This window comes from Coturnix japonica, chromosome 4 (assembly GCF_001577835.2).
Source record: "Coturnix japonica isolate 7356 chromosome 4, Coturnix japonica 2.1, whole genome shotgun sequence".
In the NCBI taxonomy this organism is placed as follows: Eukaryota; Metazoa; Chordata; class Aves; order Galliformes; family Phasianidae; genus Coturnix; species Coturnix japonica.
Window position 1 is genome coordinate 50,884,122 of NC_029519.1, and position 19,202 is coordinate 50,903,323.

General features: G+C 36.6%; 1 protein-coding gene across 32 annotated transcripts in view; it reads right to left on the reverse strand.

The window, feature by feature from the left end:
* ANK2 (ankyrin 2) overlaps nt 1–19,202 on the reverse strand; it is a 316,117-nt gene that overhangs the window by 59,397 nt on the left and 237,518 nt on the right. For 31 of the 32 annotated variants that reach the window (XM_032444311.1, XM_032444309.1, XM_032444304.1 and 28 more), the window contains 3 exons: nt 17,016–17,114; nt 11,668–11,740; nt 947–1,091 (listed from right to left, as the gene is read on the reverse strand). In XM_032444311.1, coding sequence (XP_032300202.1) covers nt 947–1,091; nt 11,668–11,740; nt 17,016–17,114 — 317 coding nt within the window. Of the gene's footprint in view, nt 1–946; nt 1,092–10,234; nt 10,316–11,667; nt 11,741–17,015; nt 17,115–19,202 lie in introns of all 32 variants that reach the window. The other variant, XM_015861956.1, reaches the window with a different exon arrangement.

A 19,202-nucleotide genomic window follows, 5' to 3' on the forward strand; every position in this document is an offset into this window, starting at 1 on the left:
CTGTTCTAAATGGGAGCAGAAACTGGCTTAACACTTGGCTGCACAATCACTTCATACAACCTCTTAAAAAACAAAAACAACAACAAAAATGAAAAGCCCACAGAAACATTTTTACCATTGAAAAAGCATCAAAAGAGGTTTTGATTTTTAAGCATTCTGATGCAGTTCATAAACATCATCTGAAACTCAAAAAGCAATACAGTCACTTTGTTTTCAGCGGATTCACTGAAGCTGTCTAAAAACTAACAAAGGCTGCAAGTTTAAAAGACCTCAGTGACGAGGGGTGTACACATGCTGTGAGGCAAACTGAACTGTTTCCTGACATCCTTTGTTCCAGCAGCAATTCACAGCCTACTGAAGTAAACAGAATGGATCCTACTGATTTCACTGAGCTTCGGAAACGTTGCCAGCGTAACAGTCAAAGCTCAAAAATGATGTAGGCTACAATTTATTTCTGTTGCCAAGACCTCCTTTCTTTAAATCATTTCTTTAGCTAACCTTGTCAATTCCCCACAAACTGCTCAGAAGAAAGTCAGCTCACCTAACACTAGCACACACTGTTCACCTACCCACACAATTCCTGACTCACATACAGAGAAGATCAAGACGATTTTATGAGTCCTTTCAAAGACAAGACTTCTTCCTTTGCCTGACCACAAAGACAATAAAACAAGCCACACTTTTTCAAGAACCAAATAAGAACCAGAAACAAATTATTCACTAGATTCTGAATACGGTATTAGTGCCAGATGTATTAATTTCTTGACTGGCTGGGAAATATTCCTCCTGACCACACCTTTCTCCTACAAGGTGGTAACTGATACCCTGACATACTTCGTAAAGAAATGTTAAGTGAGTCATCCCGTTTATCTCTTTAGTTAAAGAAACTGAGAAATGGATTGCAAACACTCATTACAAGAGAAAGGACATGTGTCCAGGCAAATACCTGTCAGACCGCCCTCCTTCCAAGCTGTACCTCAGGTAGTTCATACCATCTAAGAACTGGCTGCTTGGTAAAGAGTCATCTCCTAATTCTTTGAGGTCTTCTGGCCTTAGGTACTCTCCTCCATCTCCTGTCATTGTATCATCACCTTTAAATCAAACGCAGAGGGGACAGAGATAAGCATACACACACATTTAATTTTGTTTACACATTGGAATCTAAAAGCTGGATGGCACAATAAAAACAAAGGCATTTTCCAGTCAAGAAACACTGCAAACCACAAGCAATTAATGTATTTAATGAAGCCGGCACATCAAGCAAGATTTAAAAAAATTCAAAATAAAGTTGAGAAAGCAATCACACTTAGTCTGTATTCATTGCACATACTGGTGAGGGGCAAATATCTTTGCTATTTTGTAAAGCACAGCCTCTACATCCCTTTTTTTCCTCTTTTTTTTTTTTTTAAGCTCTCTGGTCACTAGTTTATTGTATCAGTGCTGGAAAGTCTATGATCAAACATAACCACATATTTGATTGCATACTATGTGTTTTCAGCTGAGAAGGTATTTTCCCTAGACTTATGCCTGACAGTTGCAAATCCTTATGCGAACTCTCAGTTTTCCAAATTCCACATCATACAACAATGTCTCATGCAAGTCCCATCACCTTTGTGCATCAAGCACAAAAATGTTTCTAAAACAAGGCAATAATAATCAGAATCTGGATCATTTATCCAAAAGTAATTCATAATGAATCTATGCCTAAGTGATAATTGGTTATTGGATATAGCAACCTTTTTGCATGGATCTTGAATTTTCAGGCCCAAAATGATTTTCCCCAGGAAATTTTGTCTATATGAAGTTGTTGTTAGCTTTTGCTGTCAGACAAACATAATGTTCTGAACTGACAAACAGCATACAGGGTTCTTTCCATTTCCATTTGCAACATGGTTTCCCTCCACAGTTTCTTCCTGGAGATGTACTTATTTCAGCCATTTTCACAAGGGTGAAAAGCATGAGTCTGCCAGTGGCTTTGTGAGGCCTAAAGAACCACACAACATGGCCCTAAGCCATCAATACATTCAGGTTTTCTTATTTTCTTAGCTGCATAGGAAAATAACAAGAACCTGAAGCTCTTCTCCAGGTATGTGAAGGGACTGTATAGGAACTGTATTCAGAGGCTACAAATCCCAGCCATTAATTCACCCTGATACAGTCAGAAACCCAAAGCATTGTAAGGGCTGGGGAAGTGTTATCAATGCTGTTTCAGATAGCATTCACTTGGGCATCTGGACTACTGCCATTCATGAGATTTAAAGACATCATAAATGTTACTGCAGCTATTTCTGGTAGAGGGTCTTTTTTCCCCCTGCAAAATGTTATTAGCATTACAAACTGTATGAATGGTGCTCACTCCTCAGGGAAGACATCTCGATATTTATTTACATGAAACAAACCAAACTAGTTGTTTTAGCTTGATGTTTCAGCTGGCAAATAAATCACCCACATTTTTTCACCTAAAAAACAACTAACCTTTGGGGTTTAAAACTTTTTTTTTATGTGTACACAAATATTATATGTAAGAGTTCTAAATCTCATCAGTATAACAAGAACAGCTCTTGAAAATTCCATCTGCCCACATTAAGAGGGAGAATCTGGGCACTGTTTCACAGAAAACAATAAAATGCATTTAATTATTGCATGTTTCCCATCTTCTAACAGACGATGCCTTCTGTTTCCTGGTAATGTCACATAAAAAACACGGAGCTTAAAGAAAACTTGGAAGATATTAAGGCAATTAAGTTAACCAAATAAATAATAAAAGGAGCTTCAAAGTTAGATTTCATATAAACTAGATTCTAATAATCACAGCAGACATTCCATCTATAACAGAAATGAAGTCTTCATCACTTTGATCACACCCACATCCTTAGGAAAAAAAATTAAAAATCCCATCTCTACTCTTATTTCAGCTTTGGCCTCTAATCAAAGAGTCAGCAGTAATAAGTCCAAGCAACACTAACTGTTTTGTGTGATGTGAACATCTGCAAACAGTAGTAAGGGTATAGATGAGTATTTCAGAATGTATTCAGAACATTTTATCTGTTGGTAACACAGCTTACTTGCTAGCATACTTGTCTTGAGTGAGTGAACTAGAAGCTAATGTCACTCCCTACTAAGCCTTGTTACCTTCCATTTTTACTTAAGGAGCTGAACAAACCAAAAAACTGCTAAAAAGTTGCACAGCCTCACATGGAGGGAAAAGAAAGAAAAAAAAGAGATATACATTTAAGTATAAATGATTGTGCAGCAATATAACTTTACATACAACTATGGGTACCTGAGTGTCTTCATGTCTTATCTGCAGGACAATTGCATGATGCAAAATAAATTAAGTCTATGTAAGAAGCGCTCATTCATCCTACCATTAAGACTGCCGCCATAAGAATGTCTCACACAACTATACTCCCTAATCTCAGTCAATTTGTTCTCCTGTAATTTGTATAAAAACATACAGCTGTTATCTGCTAAGAAGAAATCACATACTCAGCTGCCTGTGAGCTTCTTTACTTAGCAGTTTTTACAAGTTCTTAGTTTTGTAGCAGTAAAAGAAATTACCCTGTTTAATCATGTTAACAATGCTTCACTCACATTCTCCACTAAATTAATGATGGTCATATTTTCACACTTAGTAAATGGTTCACAACACACAGAATCCTTTACATCAATCTTCAGTGACTTCCAGTGGCAGTTTATGAACTCATAGGTGTATTTCAGTGAATTACACACTTAGTGATTTATCTTCTATTGACTTAAACAAAATGCCTTCCTTTCTTCAGTGATACCAATAGAATTTCAGGGGCTTACCTGATGGGGAAAACTGTTTACAGAACACCTAAAGCTGACACTGCACCATGTCTCAATTAAAGAATTCATGTTCATCCTCAGCCTCATCAATGCCACTGCTCATCTCCCAAATATATCTAAAGATTTTGTCAATATCTGCTTTTCTGAGCAACGCCATCTTCTCCAGGGCAGATATAAAAAGAAGAAAAATAGAGAAAAGGAATTACCAATTGCCTGGTCTCTTCTAAAAGAAACACTGGGGTTTTACTGGAAAGGAACACTAAATAACAGAAAGTCAAACAAAAAATCTGCTAAATTAGGACCTATTTCAGAAACTAATACTGGGCAAGTGAAAGCTACGTTAATGATTGCTAGCAACAACCTTCTAGTCTTAAACTTTATTTGCCATGACCAAGTCAACCAATGGCATAACTCCTTCAAGCAGCAAGAGAAGCACAGACCTTCTAGGACTCATGAATCCACATATAGCAGAATGCAGAGCTGTGCATACACACACGTTCAGAAACACTGAAGCCAGTGATTCAGTGTTGTACCTCAGCAACCTAACTGTCTCACAGCAGGAGCTACTATGTCAGCAGCAACATCACATAGTTGACCTGACCAGAATCCCAATACAATTCTGCATCATGATGTGCAATCATGAGGTGAGGAGTCTTCCACTCTGCTGTGTTTTGTGCTGGAGATGCACTCCCTAAAAACTCCTTTTGTTTCTCATTGACTCAAAAGACCCTGAACATTAAAGACACAGCTGACACAGAAACTGAATTTTAAAAGCAGCAATCCCATGGTTGTGTGCAGACTCACAACTATGAAGCAGGAAGCATGAAACATGCCCTCTGAGACGCAATCAGCACTGCATGTATCCATTGACTGTTCAGTTAGGCAGGTAGGCACACCAAAAACAGACCCAGCATGAATGGGAAACTTTCTTCCACTAGCCCTTTCAAATGAGTATATCAAGAAGTACGTCAAGGAGTAGGAATAAATTCTATTCCTAACACTGTCAGAGTTACAGTGGAGCTGTTTTCAAAGACTGCACTGAATCAATCTAATCAGCTCACAGAAACCAACAAGCAATCAACTTAATGCTCAAGTCAGCAGTTATATATGATTGCTCTTATCTGTCTTTTTTTTTTTATGCTGATCACATATTATTTGTGTACTATTAACACATAATATTCATATACAGAAATTAGTAATTAAGATCCATTGCTAAGATGTCTGTTGGCAGAAGGGGAATCACCTGAGCAGATTTTTAGCATCTGAATGACCACTTGAACAATAAGCATTTGACTTACTATAGTTGAAGGAAAAAAACCCAAAATATTTGATGCTGATGATTTCTCATGCTTGAACATATGTAGTGAGCATCGTAAATCACGTAATGCTCTACTAAGAGAAATAGGCTTCATGCTGAGACCACAGATCTGCTCCTTCAGTGACAGTTAGGCTGAACACAGAGAATGTTATTGAACCAACTGAACTGGAAACACACTGATATTCCTGGCCTTTCCTCATTTTCCTCATTTCTGAAGAGGGAATGGTTATTTCCTACATAAGTAACTGATTAAATGAAGAAATAATCAGGAACCACTTTGCAATATCACAACAAAAAATATTCTTTAAATGCAAAATAACATTGAAGAGACAACAGCTTTGGGGCATGCAGCCACGTTCAAGCCCTAAGCTGGACTGAACAAATGCTGGATGAACATTTCTAAAACTTAAGAGGTTCCCCTTCCCCCAAATTATGCCACCTACTGTCATCAGGGAACTATAGAAATGTTTGATCAGGGAAGCAGTTTTAAATCTTCTACCACCCCATTCTGGCTATACAGCTACAGCACCAACCCCTTCTGGGAAGCAGCAACAAAGGTTCTGCGTTCTGCAATTCAAGTGAATCATAGAAGATAACTTCTATATAAGAATTCCTCTGGAATGGTTACTCACAAAATAAACAGAAAATATAAGAAAAAGTTAAAAAACAAAAGAAAGAGACTTGTGAATAATCTGCCAGAAATTGCTTTAAATAGATGTTTTCATAGACAGATACAACTATATGAATTTGCCAAAATCACTGTTTTCTCTGCAATGTGCAGTCTACAGCTCCTCAGATATTTGCTGCTTCTTTCAAGTAACAGATGGAGAAGGGGCAGCTATGGCAAGCATGATTTTTTTAATGCAATATTAAGTCCTGATGTAAGCTTCTTAAAAGAAATGCATAACACAGTTTCCCTGACACTTGCCTTGGACACCTCTAGTTCCTAGAGGTCAATCCTCTATTTAATGGCTCCCATACTCTTAGAGCTTCCCTGAATTACAAGAGGTAATAGCTATAGTATCTGTAAAACTGTTATGTTGGATATACGTAACAAAGAATAAAAGTACTCTTTTTAGAACTGGGACAAGCTATTCCCACCTCTCCAAGCCACAGAAACCTTGGAAGGTCACAGATATTAACTGGTGTGACGGCAAGCCTGAGGTCTGGTGGGACTACTATGTGATATACAGTCAACTGGGGACTTGAATGAGTTCCTTGCGTGGTTACAAGAGAAGCAACAAAACAGACCCCATAAAGAATTCGGAGGAGAAAATACTATTAAAAGAACACATAGGAGAAAGTGACAGAGAACGATTCAGGTGTTTTTTTCCGCCAAAGTAATGCTTTCTTCTAATGAAGAAGAAAATTCAGTGTACATCAAATATTAACTATGACATAGTAAATTTTCTCACAATATGAAACACACCAGACACTAAGCAAGGAAAGCTTGCCATATTTGTATGGGCATCTGTAAGCAAAATTATGCACTTGTTGAAGTTAAGGGATTTATAATATTCATTTTGCCTTTGTGAAATTCATATGGCAAGTACCTTTTTACGTAGCAGTTTTTAAAAGATTTGTAAAATGTTATATACTGGTACCCAAATCACTTTTCAAAGTCAGTCTCATTCCAGAAGGAACAGCTGACCAAGATATCTGCTCTGCACAGAATGGGTAATATTACTCTGCTTGGGAAATTTTTTTGCTAATTAAGGTTAATAAATGTAAAGGCAGACAGCTTCTATCAGTGATGAGTAGAATAACATCCAGTAGCTTTAAAGACACGTTTAGATCAGATGGTTAGGTCCAGTCAAAAATACATTTTCCCTTTTTAACATGCTGATTAAGATATACTGCAATGAAGAATCTATTGTACGTCTCCCTCTAACTTCAGTCTCCAAAGAAAATTATTCAGTGCTCAAAATTGGTCATACAGTAATGATTTAGGATAGAATCTGTAAGTAAATACAGTACTGTCTCCTGGTCTTGCTCATGCATTATTCCTTCTTTGCACAAAAAAAATGTGTCTGTACTTTTGGTCACACCTGCATAATTCTCTGCTAGTTTGGTTAATTCTATTTTCTCTCAATAACATGGAAGCAAATTAAGAACACCGGTTTCTTTAAAACTTGCCAAAATTTTCGCAGCCTATCCACAAACTCTAATTTTTCACTGCTAAAATGTTGACAAGTGAGCAATCTTTAGCAGATTCTACCCCAACAAAATCAAGTTTAACTCCTTTGTAATGACAATACCAGACACTAACAAAGCTATATTCTGTCTGAAGGATTTCTATGGACAAATCCAAATACGTCTTTGTTGTGACTTTTTTCTTTACAGCTCCTAGCAACAATGTCAATAAAGCTAAGGGAAAAAAACTGATTACCTTACTATCACACTGAGTATCTTTGCATTGACAAGATGCAGACAAAAAAAGGCAACCAACTTTCAGATTTGCTCTTGCATTAGGGTGTCTGGCACATAGAGGCTAAATAAATTAAAAAATCCTCCTTTTGCTCAGGTAGAAGGATAAAATATATTATAAATAACCTCTACAATATCATGTAAGCAAAAATTTTTTTTGTCACTACTATATGCAGGTATATTTAATCTATTAAATCATTTAAGGACATGATGATATTTCTATGTCTTACTGACCTTATTTTTAATATTATTTCATTACTTGTAGGTGGAGTTTTTTTCAAGAAATACAAAGTTAGAATACAACACTTCATGTTTCAACCAGGCACTGTGAAGAATCTTTACCAACCTTTAGGCAAGCTATCCTCATGATAGTGGTGCTTTAAATCTGGATATTATGATTCCATCTAATTTTTCAGACTACACTGATTATTTGCACATGATAGCTTGCTCAAATCTTGCCTAAACCTTTTCTGCAATTGAAATGTCCCAATTAACATCCATGCAATGTGAACAGCCTCCTCGGGCATTTTATCGGTGCAGTACTATCTCACCTTTTACTTCACCTTTACTACTTCATTCTGCTTGCAGAGTAGTCTGGCCAAAAAAAGTATCTTGTCAGAACTACATGGTAAAGCATGTGTGCTGACATAACAGAGGATGCAGAAATGTGTGGTTACATCTATCAACATATTCTCAAAGGGACAGTGAAACCAGAGCTTTTAGAGGTTAACTGGATTGAAAACTGAATTGGAGGTAAGGAAGTCCAGACTGACATAAATGAAAGCTCTTCAATACCCTGTTTTACTGGTCAGTATTGCACACATTCCATACGGAGAGCTACACTTCTTGTTCTATCTCAGATGGGAATCACAAAGGTTAATCGTGTAGTCCATGCAGTTCTTTTGCCATTAAAGTAATATAAGAAATGAATAGACAAGCAGCAACATGCTCCTCAATACAATATTAATGCAAGAAAAAAAAAAAGTAAACCTAGATTTCATCATGTGCCTGTACTGGCTCAGTCCGAACAGAAACATCTGCATGTGCTTACTTTCACTAAATGCAGGTTTCACCCAAAGACACTTTAAATGATACTTTGCAGCAACTGTCCTTTACTGCTGTAAGGACGCCTCAAGTGCAAATTACTTCCTTTGTGACAACAGCTTTAAAGAAACTACACACTATAGTAGTACAGACAAATAACAAAACCAGATACAGTGATAAAAATGCAAACTTCTTTCTTGTACTGCTGTATCTGGCACTGACACAGGTTTCAGGAATCTCATCACATAACATCTATGCCTGTCAAAATCTGAACTGCTGTCCTGATTCTAGAGGAGAACCACATTCTTAACCTTTTTGTTTGTTTTTCATGATCAAGCATGATCTTCTGAACACTGATTGTTCTACATCTGCACTGTTATGACTCTGTGCAGTGTCGAGCAAATAACAGTGTCTGATTATCCATAAACATTCTTCATGGTTGACTACAGTACACTGAAAGTAGCAGCAAAAAAACACATGTGCATGTGTGTGTTCATGACAAGGCGCACCTGCTTCTGTACTTAAATCTGACACATTAAAAAAAAAACCAATAATCTATTTTTTTTAAAAATTGAATCAAAACCAATTTTAAAATAAAAATTAAAAAAGAAAACAACCTTGTTGTGTTGAAGGGAAGACCGTATTAAGGTACAGTAAAAGGTAAAGAATTCCAAGTAACAACACTAAGTGCTTAATGTGAAAGTGATATGTGAAAATTAAATTCCTTACATGCCAAGCCAAAGTATTTGATAGGCTATGTGGTTCTTTATTTCATACTGCTAAGACTGGATTTTAGGAGTAGGAATACCGCGCTGTTAATGTAAAAATACACCACGTACACAAAACAACTGTTTCCCTGGCAAAATGCAAAATCCTAATCACCCATGATAAAGAGTTTCCATAATGGGATCTGAAATATTTATTTGCTCCAAAAGTCTTGTTGTGATCAACTTTATCATTGTATGACTACAACTGACAGATTTATCATGTCATATTAATTGATTTCAGAACACGCTGTGCCACTCGAAAGCTGTTGAGAACACAGTATTGCAGAAACCTTTTGCTAGCCTCTGACAAAGACTACATAATCACTAATGGGTTAATGTTCTTTGTTTAGGAAGTTCTCCAAATAGCCCCCAGCTATTTTATGCTCTTGTGATAAATACCATCCACATTAGCAATTTTTGCAACATATTTGATGTTTTGCCTCTAGAAACTGTTTTTACAAGGACAATGGCATGAAGAGCTTTAATTTTGGCCAACCTGCAAGGCAACCTGCAGCAGGATCACACAGGTGCTCATCAGTATGGGCACTCAGCACAGGCTTGAAAGGCAACATGCCAAAGTACTTCTATCATATCAGCTCATTATTGACAAACAGTAGGTGTCAGACAGTAACAGAAAGGAGAGAATGTTAATTCAATGCGCTGGTGATCATTAGTCATGCTGGACTGTCACAGTACTTTCTGCCAATTAACTAAAAATACAGGTAGTAAACCTTGGATTTTCCCTTTGTCCATATTTTTTAAAAGTAACAGAATGAAGCAGTGTTAGGAACCCAGATTAAGAAAAAATTTGTTGCACAAGAAACAAACACACCAAGTCAAACAAAAAGAGAAAGTTTGTAAATCTTACTCCACGAATTTCTGCTAATGACACTCGTGCCATTATATACTTCCCCATCACTGAAGCGTTCATCATCAGAATGTTTAAAGGCTGTGCAACATATAGATTCACTTGAGAAAAAGGAATACCCCAAACATGAATTCTGTAGAAGTAGAAAGACACACTATGCTTTCCAGATTTAAAGATAGCTCAAGAGTAGTTCTCAAGAATGAAAGGAAATGAAATCAAAGTGAATGTGATGCTACAGGTCTTCAATATTAAAAAAAAATTATACATGGTTGCTTTCACTTGAAGTTTTGTAAGCACTCAAAATAAGTAAGCAAACAGTATCTGGAGCCCAAACACAGTATTTTATCAAGAATGTAATTCATTAATCAGCATAACTCTCAGAGTAATATGAACAGTTTAGGAATATGAATGCCATTAACTTCAAGTAAAATTTGGACCCACAAGCAGATTTCTGCTCTTTGTAAAAAGAAAAGAAAATAAACGAACGAATTAACCAGCACCTTCAACTTGTGTTCCTAATAGCTTTGGATTTTTTGAAATCATAATCACTCTACAAATTATTTATACAAAAGAATAATAACAGCAATAGTAAGAATGAAATAGCATACGTAAGATACTATAATATTAGTTAATACCATTAATCATCAAGAAGAACTTAGAACTTTTTTCTTCTTTTTGCAAATAGATGTGCATTCATCAGATGCTATGGTGATAAAAATTTGTAAGCTGCCATTCATCAGGGACATTTTAAAGTTATTTCCTTAATTCTTAAAACCACAGTACTTTAGCAATCCCTACAGAAGTTCACAGAACTTTTTGAGGAACTTAGCTAAGCAATATAACATATGCCTCTTGTCTGTACACATAGAAACATCCAGGACCAAAGTGCCAAGTTATTAGCATGTTGTTACTTTATGTCATGCAATATCCATCTGTGACTTGTGTGTGCCAAACGCCCCCCTCTAGGGAGCAGCCTCCTTACCTTCCACCTTACGCCTCTTCTTACATGCATGTTTCCAATTAAGCAAAACTCTTAGGTAAATGTATCTGAAATAAGTGGCAGCGAGCCAAAATATTTACTGCTCAAATTCCTCCTTATGAGAGGGTCAAATTCAGCTTTAGAAAAGCATTACATCTGAATTCAAAAATGTCAAGAAATGTTCTCTTTTGCTGATTTGGTTCAGATAAGATAGTATGGGTGGTTTGTGGGTTTTTTTGTGAAAATGAAACAGGATTCCAGTTTGGGTTGATTTTTGGCTTTCTTATTCAAATACCATGATGACTACATCATTAAAATTAAAAAAAAAAAAAAAGTTATTACATAGATCAAGCACTGCAAAATAAAGATGTCCAAGTACTTAAGAAGCTATCCTATGCCTGTATTACAGGTGGCACGAGTGATATGGAATAGGAACTTAGGCAGAGTTGCTCACCTTCTTCATCTGAAACATCCAGGACCTCAGTCATTGTTTCGGGTACATTTAGCTTGTGCTTCTCTGTTACAGTCTGCAAAGACAGAATCTTTAATCCTCAAATTAAGCACCAAAAGAAGCAGCAAAGAATATTATCATTGAATATTTCAACAGCAGCAACAGTAGGATCTGCTGAGATACTTTATAACGATTCCCATCCCCTTAGCATTATCCTTCATCATTACTTCACAAGTTCCCGTTCACGGTGCTGTATAAGGCAAGATTTGCTCTGTCAGAAAAGTACAACACAAAATAAAAGATAATGAGCTGATCAGAGAGGGAAAAAAGGTTAAGAAAAGCAAGCTCTAAGCAAATGTATTTGTAAGTGCTGCATGCAGAACAATTCAGTTCAATGTTTCCAAGATGATTTTAAAACGAATTAGGTAATGTCTACAGAAGAGTTTCAGAAAGTTGCATGTGGCATATGGAAATTATTAAATAGTAAAGCACTTGGAAATGAAGTTATGAATGATGTGAAATTTTTAAACTAAAAAAAGATGTGAGCAATCTACACAGATCACTTGAAATATTTCCTTCTCCCCTCACCCCCTGAAAGTGACTACACTGCATATTAATGACATCCATTTAATAAATCCTGTATATTCCCCCAAATCATGTGCAAAGCAGAACAAAGTTATGTGGAAATTCTGATTTTGTGGTGAGAGCAAAAATGGATCAAGTACAGCTGGAAGGACATTTTAAGTGCAAGAGAACAGAGCAAGAGAATGTTGTGAGATGTTTTTTAATATGATTTGATCTGCATAAATGACTTCCAGAAGGAAACACAAGATGCTCATGGGTGCTGAATTAAAAATGGGGGCATCCTTTTAGCACCAAGACAGACCTTGGAGAAGGAGATAAAGAATTTAATAAAACTGTTAAAAGTGCAATGTGTAAGAAAGCTGTGTCTAAAAGAAACTCTTAAGTGTGTTACAATACAGGAGACAAAATGTCAGGGATTGAAATAACAGCAGCGATCAGAACAGCATTAGTCACAACAGAAAAATATTTCCCTAGCTCCACCCAGATCTGCAGCCAGTGAGCTTCGCTGAGGAACTGTGGAGGGAAATCACATCATCCCTTTAAGGTATGTAGCAGCAGATGTGCCCATCTGGCATGGAGGGGAATGTGAAGAGTACACGCGTCTTATGAAACTCCCACTGAGGTCACACTTCACTCCCCATTGGGGATGGTATCTATCAAGTATAAATTAACATTATACGCAGAAGCAGTGAAAGAGTATATAATCTGTGTGACAGTTAATGTCAGCCAAATCTCAAGGACTTTATGCAGCACGACTTTGGGAAAATGCCCACTGACACCAAGCTTATCATGTCTTTCCAAATTCTGCTTCAGATTTCTATATGGCTAACAAACTGACAAAGATGGCACTTTCGATTATTCTAAGATACTACATCTCTAAAAATAACTAACTTAGCAACTGTGATTACTCTGGAAATGTGTTTAATGAGTCTGCTTTACATTTATGAAAATGAATTTAACTATGACAGCTGTTTTCTGTTCACCCTCTTGAGATACACGGAAAGGCCAATGACATTTGCTTCAAATGGAAATCTTAATTAGGCTTCCTAAAGTTATTCTTACACACAATCATTAAACCACTCATTTCTGTTGCTTTTTGCTCTGCATTGAAAAAATAAGTTTATATTCACTAAATGCCTCCACTGATGTATCTGATGTTCCCCATTGCACTGCCACAGCTTGTCTCAGGCAGAAAAGTCAGGCAGCAGTAGGGCATTAGATCATCAAAGCCACCTGTGACAGATGCAGAGCAAGCTGTTGTTCAGGTGACACTGACCTCATCTCTTCAACAATTAAACTCATTCTAAATATCAAAAGAATCACCAAAACTGTGCTAAAGAAATAAGCCCAACTGAAGTGGGCTGTATATTTTTCAAGCAAATTACTATTGTGTATCTAAGTACCAATTTTTAGCATTGTAATCGCCACTGTAATTATATCTGTACTGTATGCTCTTCATGTAAAATAACTGAAAATTCAGGAGAACAAATAGACAGGAGATAATCAGGTTCTGAAGGAAGGGGAAAGAAGTGTACTACCTAAGAGTCACAAAACGTTTCGTATGCTTGTATGACCAAAATTTATCCAAGAAAACTTGGTTCCCCACTTCACCTTAAGGACAAGATCTGTTTCATTAGAAGAACACAGAAGTGAAAGGATGCTACAAATACAGGAGGTCACAAGCTATATGTTGGGTATATTGTCTTAGTATTTGCTTAGATCTGCAGACCCTTGTAGCTAAGGTTTATTTATCACAATATCAACTTATTTCTAAATCACATGCATCCTGGTCCCTGTAAAGCAAAATCTCAGATATTATTTATTGACAAATAAATATTGACAGTGATATTTTATTTCCTGATTTCCCCCTCAGTATAAGAAAATTATTTCATAATTTAAAACCAAGAAAAAGTTTGGAAAAGAAAACTGATGTATATGGATGTGTTTGTGTATTTCAGAAGAAGAAAAACTTTGCAATGACATCACTGCAACACTAAATTCAATAGGATAACAGAAGCTGGGAATTTATTTTTGCTTTATACAAGCTCTTTCATAGTACTTGATTTTTTTTAAAATTTATAGGCACATCAAAAGAAGTCAAATACTCTCAAAATTTGAAATCCTTATCTAATCCCATGAATGGCCCACTTTGCAAATTGCTCAGTGCATATTTCTCAATATCACCACTGTTCAGCATCACCGACAGTTCAATTACGTACCTCACTTTAAGCTTCTGTATTTAAAACTTCCATTGTGTTCAAGTACAATAATTCAGATGTATGTACATAAAACCACATGCTCATTCAGCAACTGCTTACTCAACATTAACAAAAAGCAGCTCCTCGTGTATTAATTTGTCCATGGGATGTTTATGTCTGTTTGCACAAACAACCCCAAACTTAATTGCAGAGTAAACCTTTGAAAGCCTGGCTTATTCTGATTGACTTCCTATTCATTTCTAAACTAAGTAAAAATACATGCACTGTGTTGTCTCTTAAGCTTTATATTCATGTAGCTTCACTGATACTTGTGTAAGTAAGAACATTTGTTCAGAGTTAGACCAAAGGCTTTGGCATTCAAGATGTTTTCTTCAAGTTAAATGCCAGTGACTTGAATATTAATAAAGAACTGACCTCTCTAAAATCCTCCATGCATCACTCCACTACAACCTTAGAGAATGAAGTAGCTATGGTGACAGTAACTTTTTTTCAGTACTAAATGCTGTGTTCTGCTTTAGCAATTGCTAACCCCTGCTGTCTGGAGAACTTTACTACAGGGAGTGCCTGAGAGCGCCTGCTATTTCTCCCTCCTTTATTAGCACTTGTTCAGAATTATGTTTAATCAACAGTAATCATCATCAGTAATCATAATGTGGTTCACATCCTATATATCTCTAAGGTGTAATTCAGACAAATTCAATTCTGAAAAATCTGCTGATTTTACTGAGGGCTCCCATCTGACTTTTAAAAATGGTGCTTTGTGCACAGTACAAGATTCAAATGTCTCTCGTATGCAAGCATTATATGTCACTATACAAGTATTTTTTGGTGCTTGATTCCATCACAGACCTCAAGCATGTAGTAATAGGTAGAAAATTCCACTACTCTCAAAGTTTAAAGAAACATTTATCCAAAGTAAATAACCCACAGGTGCCTTTTGACAGGGGAGTTCTTACTGTTACAAGACATGTCACATGTACATGACAGTGTACAGGGCTGTACAGTGCTACACAACATACAGTAGAAAGTACGTTACAACTTCTGTCAAGCACAAATAGAAAGTGGTGATAAGAGCACAGAGAATAGCAAAGGTGTCATTTGAGGATAAAAAAATGTGCCTTCAAGAACAGAGCTAATGTTTCTCAAAGTGTTATCAATATATTTATTTATTTTTTAAATCTTTGAACAGATATGAAAGTGCTTATGCACACACATGTGAGATGTGTTATACAATTAAATAAGAACCTAAGTATTAACAAAATCATTCAGTCTTTATTAAGAGACTTCTGGAACTATGTTGGAATTCCTTGTCCAAACCTGACTCAGTTTGATTCTTGCAGGCCATTAATAAATTATGGCTCACTCCATTTGTAACCCTACACCACGCTGCTTTTATTCCATCTTCCTTAGTTAATATCAGTAGAACTTGCTCTCAACATGCAGCAAAATAAAAATTATTCTTTTCCTTATTTTTATTTATTTATTTATTTTTATTTTTGTGGGATGGATGTCTTATACAAAACAGTTTGGATTTCTCCCCCCAGTCCCTTCCCTATTTGAGCAGTGGCATCTTTGAAGTAATAAAGTTACCAGTAATCTGTGGATTTTCACATCTGTGAGCTCCTGGGTGACACTTAGATCTGATATGTTTTCTAAACTTCTAAATTTTCTTGCATTAAAAAACAAAAGCAATGAATCTACAGCAAGGTTTCAAGATAAAATGCAGTAATGGAAGTTTATATTAAAATTGATTTTTTAAATGATGCACTATTTATGACATCCTCCCTTCCTAAATGCTAAGAAGTCATAAATGGGAGGTAGAAGTCCAAGAAGAGAAAACCCTCCCCTTCCAGATTGTCAGAATCTGTGTTTTTCCTGGCTTAAAGGAACAGCACCATCTGGCTGATGTTCAGCAGCTATTATTCATGAACTCTGAAGTAAAAATACAGATTACCAAGAACACAGAGGACTCAGCATATACACAGAAATTCTTCCACATTTTGGAAAAACAGGATCCATTTGAGTGGAAAAAAAAAATGATCAATGTGATTCAGAGCAAACAACATTAAGGCTGGCACTGCTCCATGGCTGGTACAGTTCAAACACTAAGAAGCTTGCTGTGGTGTGCTGCAATGTTTAAGCCCCAGCAGGTGTTACAAGAAGTGTGGAACCATAAGGTGAGAGTGAAAGGGAGAGGTAAAAAGACAAGACAGGATCTAAACAGCTCACAAACTTCTGGGAAGTTTGGATTTGCAGCTTGAACCTATCTCCAGAAATAAAAAAGTTTTACTCAGTCCCTGAATAGTTGTTTTCCATCTGTATGCAAATAAAATCTGTTATCTGACTCAGTAAAACCTAATGTATCACAGACACTTCTACATGCTTAAAAAAACATACTGAAAGCACTATAGCACTTTTGCAAAAATCAAACAGAAAAAGGGACTTAGACCAGAAAATAAAAAGAGGTTTGTGGAGAATCTGAGCATAGAAGAGAAAGACAACATTCTGAATAAAAAACAGAGAGATTTTAATGCGTCTACAACTCACAGTTGTGGTGGTAGTAATCTCCTCCGTTACAACCTTCAGCGTATCGACCACTGAGATATATCCCAGACGCCTAGCAATAGCTAAGGCAGTGTTACCATTCTGAAGAGAAAAGGAGAAGGGAAGAGAGAGAGAGAAATGAGAGGGAGGATTGTGATGTGAACCAATGAGATCACTCTCAACACTGCATGAGCCAGCATTTCCATCCAAAACAAGGCGCAGCCTAGGAAAATCACTGTTTTTTTTACTGTTACATCTGACTCTGTCTTTGCAACTCCTTTAAGACTATAGCTCTGGTTCCCATGGTAACACAACACATACATCCGCCTGCTAGTCTGAATTATTTTAAAAAGGGCGGTATGGTTTAACCCTTAGGTGGTCAAATTCTACTGTACAGGATGTCTCGTTTGCATAAGTTCATGGTTCATGTTGCATAAACTGCTTTACATGAGAGAGACTCTTCTAAAAAAAAAAATATATATATATATATATTTAAAAATCTTAGACTTCCATTTCCAGCTGAAACTGTTACAGCTTTAACTGGTACAGTCCCTCTTTTGGAATACAAGACTATGGCTGTATACTCCACATACAATTCTGTTCCACTTTACAACAAAATTTTACATGCTGTAATAGTAAATAAAAGCTGATGATGTACCAAGCATGAAAACCTATATAAGGCTGGAAACTGTTTCCCATTTAAATAAGCTTATTTGCAGTATACATGCCCATTAGATACATGCTATTCAGTAAACACACATTGAAATGGTAATTCAGTCACTACTTAGGTGTATTTATCTTCAATCAATCACTTAGAACATTAAAATAGGTTGAGAGGTATTATTAATTCGAATTTATGAACCTAGTGTGTAAGTTCTCAATTTAAAGGAACAGTAATTAAGATTGCTGTCTGTCTCACTGCATTTAAAATTCTATTCAAACTGCCTCAAAATAGCGTCCATGGTAATTTATTTCAAGGAGCATTTCCTCTGCAGCAAAAAGCCAGACACAACAGGAAGCAAAATTAATGAACCTTCTCTCACAAAAAAAATAAAACATAAAAATACTTGAAGTATCAGAAACTTGCTAAATCATCCACAACTCTTTTGAGGGCATAACTTCCCAGCAGAACTAACCAACGTGACTGGCAGACAGTTCAGCCTAAGTGGCCACAGAGGCTGCTTTAAGTCACATGGCTCCACAGTATTCAGCTTGGGGAGTGGAGAGAAGGAGCATATTCTATGATTCGTCATTCAGAGTTGCACCCTGAACTGTTTTATATTACTTTGAATTAAAGCATGTGTCATGGGTTACCTAGATTTACATTAAAAAACAAGCTGGCCTACTAGGGGAGACATGGAAAGCCACCGTACAGAATGATTTCTCTTGCGATACCACTGCTCTGTGTGCAGAATATCAGCCTGAAGTCTTCTCCCTCCTTCAGTACCAGGTTGAGTTATCTACAGTTTAAGTTCCTGTGCATTAGACTATCTCAGGAACCATAAAGCAACATGGGGTTTGTGAGCTAGCAGCACAAAATGAACTGGTAAGGATCTTCACAAAACAAATAACATGACTGTTACTGTCACTTACAAGTTAATATCTCATACCCCACTCCCATATCCCCTAGTAGTCAGCTGCTGCAGGTCAAAATTCTCATACATCAACATAAAAGTAGCATTGTGTGAACAACAGAGCTAGAACCTGATAAGGCACACAAACTGCTGGGCAGACGCAGTCTTGAGACTCTCCTTGGATTTTGGTAAGAGTTGGGTTTACAATCCAAACTAGAAGATTGAACACTGAAGGTGTCTAGTAGAACCTTCAATCACAGAAGCTGACTGCAAGGCTTTCTTGCTTGACAATAAGCACAAATTAGAATCTTGGATACATGGCTTAGATACTAAGATTTTGGATAATGTAACATAAACTGCTATCTTGGATAACTTCATGCAGTTGGAATAATGGTTACCTGGGCAGCTCTGAGGAAGGACTCATGTTTTGGACTTTCTGGATGCATTTTAAACACTGTCCAAGTAGAGGTGACAAATAACATCAACATGAGACAAGAAAGTTGCATTCCTAGCTGGCATTAGAAAAAGCTGTGCCAGGCAATGAAACCAAGACACTGCCACTCAGAAAGCAGTTTCTTCATCTCACATTTAGCTTACTGCAGTGAGTTATAAATGA